At 48.6% G+C, this 12,877-nt stretch overlaps 1 protein-coding gene across 1 annotated transcript; it reads left to right on the top strand.

Annotated features, from left to right (window-relative positions):
* Nucleotides 1-56: 56 nt before the first annotated feature.
* Nucleotides 57-7,388, top strand: dusp5 (dual specificity phosphatase 5). The gene is given in 4 exon segments (NM_001015856.1): nt 57-433; nt 2,394-2,533; nt 4,589-4,811; nt 5,810-7,388. Coding segments are annotated over 4 exon segments (1,128 nt in total). The 5' UTR covers nt 57-69; the 3' UTR covers nt 6,211-7,388.
* Nucleotides 7,389-12,877: the final 5,489 nt, after the last annotated feature.

The following is a 12,877-nucleotide window of genomic DNA, read 5'->3' as shown; positions in this document are numbered from 1 at the left end:
GTGCTGCAGTTAAAGGGCCGCTGGCTGGGGGCGCACTGATACACACACGCTGTACCCGCTGCCGCCAACATGAAGGTCTCGGCCATAGAGTCCCGCCGGCTGCACCGGCTCCTCAGGAGCGACTCGCCCCGCTGCTTGGTGCTGGACTGCCGGCCCTACCTGCCCTTCTCGGCTTCCAGCGTTCGGGGCTCTCTCAACGTCAACCTCAACTCGGTGGTACTGCGCAGGGTTCGGGGGGGCCCGGCCCCGCTGCATTTCGTGGTACCGGAGGAGGGGGCCCGGGCCCGGCTCAGGGATGGGCAGGTGTCGGTACTGGTGGTTCTGGATGAGCGGAGCCAGAGGTGGCAGAAGCTGAAGAAGGAAAGTACCGCTCGGATAGTGTTAAACACCCTGGGGAGCCTGCCCTTGGGGCCCCGCATCTGCTTCCTAAAGGGTAAGTTAGCCCTTTAATTATTATTATTATCATTACTAACATTTATTTATAAAGCACCAACATATCCCGCAGCGCTGTACAATAAGGTTTTATACATTTAATAACTGCCCCCCCCCTACAGTATAGATACAACATTATCTTGTAGTTGTACTTCAACTCCCAGCACCCCCTATAAGCGATAGTATAGTGATATAGGCACAGGCAGGCTGAATACTTGGATAATGGGTTTTATTCTCTCCATCCTGCCCCCTGGGGTATCGGTAACTTGCCCCCACCCACTGGGCAGTAAATTCATTGCCCTCTCGGCGGGTAGGAGAAGGTTACAGGGGGTTATGTGCAGGTCAGTCAGTGTAAATGTGAGGATCCAGCAGCCTGGGGGTTAAACAGCAGCTGCGACTCACAGTGCGGTGTTTATTGTGCCCCCTTATCTGGGGGGGGGCACAGACAGGATCTGGGGTTATTATCTCCTGGAACTACACACAGGGGGGTATAAACTGGGGTGATGTGTGGGTTAATGGCACTTCTCACATTCCTACTGTCATTCTGCCCAATAAGGTGCAATAAATACTATAGCGCCGGGGGCAGAAGAGCTCACAGTCTACATGTATTGTGCTTGGATTATGTGTGAGAGTTGGACTGTACCACAGGGCAATACTATTGTGGGTGGGGGGGGAACATAAAATATATATATATGTATATATGTATATATATATATGTATGTATATGTATGTATATATATGTATGTATATATATATATGTATGTATATATGTATGTATATATGTATGTATGTATATGTATATGTGTATATATATATATATAATATGTGGGAGAATGCCCCTGTACCTGAGAGCTGCACCCCCCCCCCTACCCTGGAAGTCTGTGCAGCTGTTACCCCCCCCCCCCCCAGTGCTAATTAAATAGCAGTAGTGGAGTCACAGTGGGGTGTTAGCAATTACCCCTTCCCTATTTCCTTTGTCACCACCCCCATCCCCTTGCCCTGAGCTACCTGCATCCCCTTTATCCTCTCAGCCCTGATTAGTTTAACCATATGGTGCCAGAAATAACCCACTCTGAGCCGTCATAATCCCACAGGAAACGAACAGATGAGGCCGCCGGGCCACCCACCTTCCCTGCCCCAACGGCCCTAAGTAATTACTGGGCTACTGTCCCTAATCACCCCCAGCCCCGTGTAGCCGCAATTATGTAACTGCCAGGCTGCCAGGGCAGGGAGTTGGCACACAGGGCAAATACATTTACAAACCTGCCCCATTATATAACGAGTCTGTGTGTATTTATATAATAATTAATTATACATTCTCTCCCGATGAATTTCCCACTAAGTAGATCCCTATAAATAGTTAAAGATTATTATTAACCCCTCACACTGAGATTAGTCGCCCACAATAAATCTCCTACGAATGCTTCCCCCGCGGGCAGCGGAAATCGCCGGTGGAAAGACATACGCGTCGCTTCGGTTTTCATATATTTTGCCAGCGGCTATTTAGCTTATTTCCGGCGGGGAAGCATTAGCGGTAGCGCAGGTTTATTGCCATCACCGGTATAACGCAGCGGCGCTGTACAATAAGTTTATTGCTAATATTATATCGGGTATTAAATGTCATGAATAATTCAGCTTTCCAATATCCTTATTTACAGTAGGGGGTACAGTATCCCTTATAATACATGAGTGATACTCAGAGTTCCCTGTATAACTCAGCCTGCAGCCTTGTGCCTTTATATGGGGGGCACAGAACCCCTCAGTGACTGCTAATATCCTTATCATTTACAGTAGGGGGTACATTATCCCTTATAATACATGAGTGATACTCAGAGTTCCCTGTATAACTCAGCCTGCAGCCTTGTGCCTTTATATGGGGGGCACAGAACCCCTCAGTGACTGCTAATATCCTTATCATTTACAGTAGGGGGTACATTAACATCTCTTTCTATTGCTTGCAGGGGGGTACGAGTCATTTCGGGCGGAATACCCAGAATGCTGCATTGATCAGAACCAGAGCGCTGAGGAGGAGAATGAGACGGAGAGAAACCCCCGGCTGGGTGACAGACTGACTTCCTTCCCCAAACCGTCGTATGACCAGGTAACCAGAGCGGGAATCTCCATGTTATTTTTACCTGCCCGATGGCGACACATTCGGTTTCGTTCTGACCCTTTTCTGCCGCTAAAGAGGAAATGTATTTTCCTGTGGATTCAGCTTGACAGAAATTGCAGCCGCGCATTTCCTAGTTCCTTTAACTTAATGAGTCATTAACACAAGGTTAACCCTTTGTGCGCATTCCGATTTTGCCTTTTTTTTTCCTGTCCTGTCAATGCACAGAGCCACGAATCACAATAGATCTGTTAACGCAATTGTATTCCAAGTAAGCGATCCGTCATTTGCAATGCAAAGGGAGCCCAGCAGGGTCCTGTATGGCAGCTCCCACCCCATATAAAGGGGGGCTTTTATTATAAATAGAAAGTGTTTGCAGGTTGAACCTATTGCCTTGTTTATTCTGCTGGGGGTTGTTGGACTACGAATAGCGAGTGTGGTTCATATGCGTTTGTATTGGGCTCAGCGTCTGGTCTGCGTTGGGGATTGGGAAAAAAATCCCTTTCAAATGCATTTGCCAGGAAATTTCTCTCCGGCTGTTTGAATATGAATTCCCAGCCGAGCATTCTGGGAGTTGTAGTTCAAGCTCGGCTGTATTGGCAGGCTGGGCTAGAGAACGAGGGATTAAACCATGGGAAAGCTGAGGGGGTGGGAGTTGCGGATTGCGCAGCGAGTGTACGAGCCGGTGAGTCACCGCAGGACCCTGGGAGTTTGATGAAATTGCTCTGACAGGCGGAACTTGGTTGTGGCCATAGAAGGGTCACTGTGTCGTGGGGGTAAAATCCTTTAGGGGGAAATTCACTTAACAATTCGCTTTCTGTATCATGCAGACCATGAAATGCTCAAACATTGTAGTGCTGAATTAATTTGGTAGACCTACCTGGTCACTATGGTGCCTGTTGGTAGCAACCAGGAATTACTTTGAAACTCAGGAAGGGAGATAAGGCAAGGGGAAGAAGAAAAACAAAAGCTGAATGGTTAAGGTGGCCCACAGGCCGATTGTAGCTGCCGATCCCTTAGACAGATTCCGCAGCTTATCAGCCCGTGTAGGGGCAGCAACGACGGGCATGTCCAACCGATATTTGGCCTGAAATTGGCCAGATATCAATCAGGCAGGTTAAAAGATTTGGTCAGATCGGGGACCTCATTGATGCGGTCCCTGAACTGACTGCACCCATTGCCGTCGATCGGTTGGCCCCAGGGCCAAATGATCAAATTAGTCTAAATTTGCCCAATATCACCCACCCGTAGGTGGGGATATCGGGAGAAGATCTGCTTGCTTAGCGACCTTAACGTGTATGGCCACCTTTACGGCGCTAAGCTTTGATTATAGGGATCATTCTATATTTCTCTGGGGAGAGGCAGCAAAAATGTCAAAAATGAATGTGTCCCTATGTATGTAAAGTTGCCCATACACGGGACCCCCGACCGACCTGAAATCGGGCAGATCTCGATCGAGCAGGTTTGATTTTTCCGGTGGACCGCATTGGCTCGTTGATGTGGTCCCCAATCTGACTGCGCCTATGCCCCATGTTTTAATTCAATAATTTGGACCCCTTATTCCCGGTGTCACTGTGCATTCTGTGGCCGGAAGCAAATGCTGCTGCTGCCTGGCGCCGCCCCGTGGGCACCGTCCCTGTGGTCTGAGGTCAGGAAGTGACACCATATTCGCAGTAAAGGGGTGGGCTGCCTCATATATATGGGGGCACAAGTTGCGTGGGTTTAATCGGTGATTCATTGGCTCGTAATTCTAGGGTGAGCAGGCACCGAGCCCATGTTTAGAATTCATCTTCCTCCCGAGGCTTGATGGGTAATATTCCGGTCACCCCACCGTAGTGTGGGTGCGGCGCTGCTGATTCACTTATTTCTCAGACAGCTGACGAACGTATTTATATCTGTAGTAATAAGTCAAATCAACTGGACTTGCTCTGTTTTTCTTGACGTTTCACCGACTGGCAAGTCCCAGTTGATTTGACTTGGACAAATGAGAATCATCTTTATATAAATACAGAGACTTTAATTTTCCATGTTTCTATGTTGTTCCAGGGCAGCCCTGTTGAGATCCTTCCGTTCCTCTATCTCGGCAGCGCCTACCATGCTTCCCGGTGCGAGTTCCTGGCCAATCTGCACATCACCGCCTTACTCAACGTCTCCCGGAAGAGCTCGTCGGACTTGTGTAAGGAGCAGTACAGTTACAAGTGGATTCCGGTGGAAGATAACCACACGGCGGATATCAGCAGCCACTTTCAGGAGGCCATCGACTTTATCGGTAAGTTGGCGTCCCGTAGCGTGAATGTGCTTAGTAGCGGTTTCGAGTTATAGGATCAGGGTGGAGAAGTATAGTTCGGCTCACTTAGGGGCTCATTTACTAATAGGGATGCACTGAAGCCACTTTTTTGGGTTCGGCAGAACCCCCGAACCCACCCAGCAAGATTCGGCTGAATCCTGAACCGATTCCGAATCCTAATTGGCATATGTTGATTAGGATTGGAAGGGGTTAAAAACAATTTTCACTGCCCGTTTAACCCTTTCCTAATTCTAATTAGCATATGCTAATTTATGCTGATTCGGTTTGGCCGGGACCGCAGATCCGGGCGAAACCGAATCTGGTGCATCCCTATTTACTAACTGTCGATTTTTGTATTTTAAACTCAATTTGGAATTTTTTTCCGAGATTTTACCACGCCTTTGAATGCCCCAAAATCCGACAATTTGCCAGGTTACACCAATAGCAAGGGTCCCTTTTCTTTCGTTGAAGTTCTTTTCTTTTGTCTTAACGTTGCTGGGTTTTATCCAAAAACTTTTTTGTAAATTCTCGATGCGACTTTTCCTTGACTTTTTTTTAGTAAATATTAGACATTCGGGAAAACGAGTTTTAGTCTAAAAATGTAAAAAAAAAATGAGAATTTATCGAGTTTTAGTAAATCTGCCCCTAAGTATCGGTGCTACGGTCTAACAAGACACACAGCACGTCCCGCCGCTCCAATTGATGGGTGGGGTTCGGGAATGGGTCTTCAGGCTATTCACGACCCTTAATCTCCTAATTACAGGAGTCTTTGCTTTGAAAGACACTCCGTCTCCACTTGTTACTACCCAGCAATTTTCATTATCCAGTACCTGCCTATTAGAGGGGTTAATAGCGGTGATTGAAGGGGCTTCCAATCGTTGGTGACCTGTAGCCTCTGTAACGTAATGATCAGAGGAGTCTTGGTAGACGTGGGGGTATAGGAATGGTTTTATTTACATCTCTAATCCTCCATTTTGTAGATACTATAAAACGAGCAGGAGGTCGGGTCCTTGTCCACTGTGAGGCGGGTATCTCCAGGTCTCCTACCATTTGCATGGCCTACCTCATGAAGACCAGAAGGTTTCGCCTAGAGGAAGCCTTTGAATACATTAAGCAGCGGAGGAGCCTGATCTCCCCCAACTTCAGCTTCATGGGGCAGCTGCTGCACTACGAGTCGGAGATCTTCCCTTCCAAAGTCCTCGCCCCCGTCGTTTCTTGCAAAAGGGACTCCGTCTCCTTCTTTTCCGACGAACTCAATATCGGAAAGAGTTACGAGGGCTCTTGTTTCACTTTCCCCACGTCCGTGTTGTCCCCCGTTCCCCTCAGGTCCCCGGTGCACCAACTCAAACTGAGTCCTATCACGGCGACGTCTTCCTGCTGAGATTTCCATTCGATTTTGCTGCTTCACGATGAAAGACTCTGGGGTGGAACGGAGTTTCTACGTGCAATATAAAGCGGACTGGTCTCGTTTCCATGCCTGTAAATAAGGAGAACGCCAGTCACATTTGAACCGACACCGAAATTGCACCCGATGCTTTAAGGACACTCGAGCCCTTATACAAACCAAAGCTCTGTCTCTGCAGGGTACAACAGAACTGGACTGACCCAAATCTGGCTGAATTCTACACAATAGTGTGTAGCTCTTTATTGGCCGGCAGAATGAATGCAAGATCTCCGCACTCGTCTTCGCCCTAAAGGAGTAAAATACAGTTTTACCAGGACTGTCGGTAGTGTGGGGGTGTTGCCTATGGGTCTGTATTGTGGCCTAAACATAAGCGTTGGGGTGGTGAGCGCTAGAATGGGTGCCCCCTGGCACAAGTCGGTAGCCATATTAGGCTAACATTGCTATGAATAAATAAGTTATATTCAGGGAAAATATATGAAGTTTCTTTGCTTCCACAAGTGAAAAATTGGGTCATGGGTTTTATTATGCATGTCCTGTGTATATATGGAACTCAACTGGCACCCATATCCCATAATCCACCCTGTGCCAACAACCTACCTACACTATAACCTTACCCTATCCCTTCCTACAACTGTGCCATGTACACAGCCAATGGAGTAGCCTGTTGCATCCCTCACAAAAAGGGCGTTGGGTACCATCTACCTGGAACTGCACCAACATATTCCCCCCCACAGTCCAATATACCCCAAAGCAGCCCATTTCTACTTAATGCTGTATAACCTCAATACACATCTGATCTCCAATGAACCTCATGCATGTATGTTTCTATCTCTTTGCCGCACAATCAAACCAAAACCCACAGAGCTGTTATAGGTGAAGCCATCCTACGTGGCCAGGGGTTTGGTATATTGACTGGGAGATACTAAGAGGCCCGTTGCAGGGCTGAAATCTTTAACACTGGATTATTTGCTGGAAACGCGTACAAAGCAATTGCATTAGCCGTCATTCCTGAGAGCCGGCGCCCCCGCTGGTCCTTCGCATTGTACAAGGCAATAAATTACTGCTAAATGTTTGTGCGTGTGTATATACATATATATATATATGGTTTCATGTTTATTTTTTATTGTGCCAATAAAGCGTTTTTATATATAAAAGCTGCAGTTATGTGTCATTTTCCTGGAAAATATTTCTATTAAATGGGCACTTCAGACTATCAGAATAGCACTCAATAGTAAGAAATCCAAGTCCGGCTTGGGACTCCTCCAGTTACATGGGAGTAGGAGAAACAATAGGTTAGCTGAAAGCAGTTCTAATGTGTAGCGCTGGCTGAAAGCTCAGACTCAGGCACACTTTACTGCTGCGCTGCAAGTTGGAGTGATATCCCCCCCCCTCACCCCCAGCAGCCGATCAGCAGAACAATGGGAAGGGAGCAAGATAGCAGCTCCCAGTAGGTATCAGAATAGCACTCAATAGTAAGAAATCCAAGTCCGGCTTGGGACTCCTCCAGTTACATGGGAGTAGGAGAAACAATAGGTTAGCTGAAAGCAGTTGGTTCAAGAATAAAATTGGTAGAGGGATTGATTTGCTATGAAACTGTCATTTAGAAATAGAACATACTCATGACCGAACCCATTTAAGATCCCCTAAAAAGAAATGGTTGTGCTGCTCTGGGCCTGTGGCACACACCGTTTAACCACAGTTACCAATATGTATTTTTGGTAAGGATCTTTGGCAACCACACCACTTCCTTGAAGAGCTTCACAATATCCGGATGTGTAACTGACCCCTGAAAAGTGCAGATGAAGTGAATGATCCTGCAGTTACTGCTCACTTATTTCTCAAGCCCTTGATATTGTGAAACAAGTGGGCGCTCCTACATGTTCCTGGCTCAGGTCTGCTTAGTAAGAAACCAAACATTCATCTACTAGGTGTTGCTGAACTACAGTCAGCAAATAAAAGAAAACCTAATTCTTTCCAATATGAATTTATAAAAAAAAATGTAGTGCTTTACAAGTTCTGTGTAAATGTAATTGTTATTGAAAGCAGCATTTGCTGAACTTCTGGTTGTTACTTTATAAGCAATGTTGCAAAGGTCTGTCAGGCTGCTGCCTTGTGTTACAGTGTTTCAGGGGTCAGTCTCCCCCAGCGAGTCAGGTCTGTCAGGCTGCTGCCTTGTGTTACACTGTTTCAGGGGTCAGTCTCCCCCAGCGAGTCAGGTCTGTCAGGCTGCTGCCTTGTGTTACACTGTTTCAGGGGTCAGTCTCCCCCAGCGAGTCAGGTCTGTCAGGCTGCTGCCTTGTGTTACAGTGTTTCAGGGGTCAGTCTCCCCCAGCGAGTCAGGTCTGTCAGGCTGCTGCCTTGTGTTACAGTGTTTCAGGGGTCAGTCTCCCCCAGCGAGTCAGGTCTGTCAGGCTGCTGCCTTGTGTTACACTGTTTCAGGGGTCAGTCTCCCCCAGCGAGTCAGGTCTGTCAGGCTGCTGCCTTGTGTTACACTGTTTCAGGGGTCGGTCTCCCCCAGCGAGTCAGGTCTGTCAGGCTGTTGCCTTGTGTTACACTGTTTCAGGGGTCAGTCTCCCCCAGCGAGTCAGGTCTGTCAGGCTGCTGCCTTGTGTTACCAACTGTTTCAGGGGTCAGTCTCCCCCCAGCGAGTCAGGTCTGTCAGGCTGCTGCCTTGTGTTACACTGTTTCAGGGGTCGGTCTCCCCCAGCGAGTCAGGTCTGTCAGGCTGCTGCCTTGTGTTACACTGTTTCAGGGGTCAGTCTCCCCCAGCGAGTCAGGTCTGTCAGGCTGCTGTCCTGTGTTACAGTGTTTCATGGGTCAGTCTACCCCCAGCGAGTCAGGTCTGTCAGGCTGCTGCTTGTGTTACAGTGTTTCAGGGGTCAGTCTCCCCCCAGCGAGTCAGGTCTGTCAGGCTGCTGCCTTGTGTTACAGTGTTTCAGGGGTCAGTCTCCCCCAGCGAGTCAGGTCTGTCAGGCTGCTGCCTTGTGTTACACTGTTCAGGGGTCAGTCTCCCCCAGCGAGTCAGGTCTGTCAGGCTGCTGCCTTGTGTTACACTGTTTCAGGGGTCAGTCTCCCGCCAGCGAGTCAGGTCTGTCAGGCTGCTGCCTTGTGTTACAGTGTTTCAGGGGTCAGTCTCCCCCAGCGAGTCAGGTCTGTCAGGCTGCTGCCTTGTGTTACACTGTTTCAGGGGTCAGTCTCCCCCAGCGAGTCAGGTCTGTCAGGCTGCTGCCTTGTGTTACACTGTTTCAGGGGTCAGTCTCCCCCAGCGAGTCAGGTCTGTCAGGCTGCTGCCTTGTGTTACAGTGTTTCAGGGGTCAGTCTCCCCCAGCGAGTCAGGTCTGTCAGGCTGCTGCCTTGTGTTACAGTGTTTCAGGGTCAGTCTTCACTGTCACTCAGGGGTCAGTCTCCCCCAGCGAGTCAGGTCTGTCAGGCTGCTGCCTTGTGTTACACTGTTTCAGGGGTCAGTCTCCCCCAGCGAGTCAGGTCTGTCAGGCTGCTGCCTTGTGTTACACTGTTTCAGGGGTCAGTCTCCCCAGCGAGTCAGGTCTGTCAGGCTGCTGCCTTGTGTTACACTGTTTCAGGGGTCAGTCTCCCCCAGCGAGTCAGGTCTGTCAGGCTTGCTGCCTTGTGTTACAGTGTTTCAGGGGTCAGTCTCCCCAGCGAGTCAGGTCTGTCAGGCTGCTGCCTTGTGTTACAGTGTTTCAGGGGTCAGTCTCCCCAGCGAGTCAGGTCTGTCAGGCTGCTGCCTTGTGTTACACTGTTTCAGGGGTCAGTCTCCCCCAGCGAGTCAGGTCTGTCAGGCTGCTGCCTTGTGTTACAGTGTTTCAGGGTCAGTCTTCCCCCAGTGAGTCAGGTCTGTCAGGCTGCTGCCTTGTGTTACACTGTTTCAGGGGTCAGTTCTCCCCAGTGAGTCAGGTCTGTCAGGCTGCTGCCTTGTGTTACAGTGTTTCAGGGGTCAGTCTCCCCCAGCGAGTCAGGTCTGTCAGGCTGCTGCCTTGTGTTACACTGTTTCAGGGGTCGGTCTCCCCCAGCGAGTCAGGTCTGTCAGGCTATTAAAAAGTTGCTTAGAATTTTGTTTTCTTTTATTAGGCAAAAGATTATATTATGGGTTGACGTGTCCTTTAATGCCAATGCGGGGCACATGGGGCCTTCTGCAGCAAACACAAGGCCCCCGGCCCACATGCATTTTGGGAAGAGGGAGGTTTCATGCCTTATTCACCAGCTTTCTTGCATCATTGGACCTCATCAGGGCCGGCTAGCAGGTTAAAATAAACGGCAAATGACTGAGTCAGATGCAATATTAATTCACTAAGTATATAGAGGGTGAAAGCAAAATTACAGGTTGAAATGACAGAACCGGTACTGAGGAAATGATCAGCTCGTTGGGTCGGTGACTCATCGTGACGCATTAATATTCTGAGCTCTCGGAGCAGTGGGGGAAGGAACGAGAAATATGTTCATCTGACACGTAGCCAGAAATCTGCAGTTTGGGGGGTGAGGGCACCCCGGTTTCCTAACACTATTCCTAACCACAGGGTCACCCCAACTGTAAAGAACTGCAGGAGTTTTCTAAAGGCAGCATTAAAGGGCAAGTTCACCTTAAGATGCACTAGTATGTTGAAGACCAGTGCTGTCCAATGCGGTGGGCTTATTACCCAGCAGAGGACACATGATCTGTGGTGATGGTATCAAAGGATCATTTAGGGGCAATTTTTCCAGGTTTCCCATCTATCTATGCCTTACTGGCAACATGATTCAAACATTACTGAAAGGGTTAAGTTCTACATTTCCGTAGAATTAAGCCTCTGGTAATGCTGCTAACGTGATGAAAGGCGATTGGCTAGGAGGTTCCAGCTCAGTAAGGGCTTTTCCTACACATTGGCTGCCGACACCGACTGTGTCCTTCCAAGCAGGTGAATTCAGCCCAGGCTGAAACTGACAGTTTAATATAGGAATACGGTGGCATTTTCCTTATTTGTAGACTCCTTTATCATAGGAGTAATTAAACATGAGAATTCCAGTGTGAATTAAGCCAGCAACCTTCCTATAACACAAGCAGACAGGCAACAGCTCCCTCTAGTGTTACAGAGTAAACACAGCAGCTTATAGTAATAAATAGAGAAAGTCAAATTCCAACCTGCAGCCATTGGAGGTGTAGTTCAACTATAACAATTGCAGCAGTTACTTTGTAATAATAGATTCCATCAAGCACGGAAGGGTCTAGAAGCAGAAACAAAATTAGTTATGTAGAGACAGTAAATAAATCATGCATTTTCTCCCTATATCCCACTGACCTTTATGTTGCTCTCCCTGGTGGGGAAACCATATATTATTCTTATGAGTTTCAGCAGCTATTCTGTTTCTAGGGTCCAAATTACCTTAGCAACCAGGGTGTGGTTTGAATGAGAGACTGATATATGAATAGGAGAGGGGCTGATTAGAAAAATAAGTAATGTAAAGTAACAATAACAATAAAACTGGAGCCTCACAGAGCAATAGGGTTTGTTGCCGGGGTCAGTGACCCCCATTTGAAAGCTGCAAACTGGCCTTTCTATAACATACTAAACATTAACTTAAAGGTGAATCTCCCCTTTAACCTTCTTTCATGGAGAGGGAAATGTAAATTCCGAGTGATTTATTCCCAGCTTGTCGGTTATTAGGAATCTTTTGGCCAAAGTGATTTGGACTCCACTTAAACTGTGAGCTCTCCGGGTCAGGGATCATGGTACCAGCCCCACCGCGCTACTCTGCTAATTAGGAGCCGGTACAGCTAATGAGGCACTGATAGGGACTCCCAGTGGGGACAGTCAGGAGGGATGGGCCTCTGAAGGGGGTTTTAAAAATCCTTGGGGGTTTAAATTCCCATAAAACCCACTCATAAAATGGGAGCTTGTGAGGGGTTGTTAATGGGTATTACGTTTTGTTATTGACTCATCTCCAACCCCAACTCACTGAGGGGATGCAGGAGGCAGAACTACAACTCTCACAAACTCTGATACACCTTTTGGTACTGCTTAGATCCCATTACTCTGTAGTGACCCAGATTGGCAATCTGTGGGTTTTGGCAGATGCCAGGGGGGCTGTAAGGTGCCACAGACAGTTACTATTTATTGGGCTGGGGGGGGGGGGGCTGTTTGTGCCTCTGGGTACTGGGAATGCCAGGGGGGCTGTAAGGTGCCACAGACAGTTACTATTTATTGGGCTGGGGGGGGGGGGGCTGTTTGTGCCTCTGGGTACTGGGGAAATGCCAGGGGGGCTGTAAGGTGCCACAGACAGTCACTATTTATTGGGCTGGGGGGGGGGGGGCTGTTTGTGCCTCTCGGTACTGGGAATGCCAGGGGGGCTGTAAAGGTGCCACAGACAGTCACTATTTATTGGGCTGGGGGGGGCTGTTTGTGCCTCTGGTACTGGGAATGCCAGGGGGGCTGTAAGGTGCCACAGACAGTCACTATTTATTGGGGCTGGGGGGGCTGTTTGTGCCTCTGGGTACTGGAATGCCAGGGGGCTGTAAGGTGCCACAGACAGTCACTATTTATTGGGCTGGGGGGGCTGTTTGTGCCTCTGGGTACTGGGAATGCCCAGGGGGGCTGTAAGGTGCCACAGACAGTCACTATTTATTGGGCTGGGGGGGCTGTTTGTGCCT

The sequence above is a fragment of the Xenopus tropicalis genome, chromosome 7 (genome assembly GCF_000004195.4).
Source record: "Xenopus tropicalis strain Nigerian chromosome 7, UCB_Xtro_10.0, whole genome shotgun sequence".
NCBI lineage: Eukaryota > Metazoa > Chordata > Amphibia > Anura > Pipidae > Xenopus > Xenopus tropicalis.
This window is presented reverse-complemented; position numbering and strand designations above follow the sequence as displayed.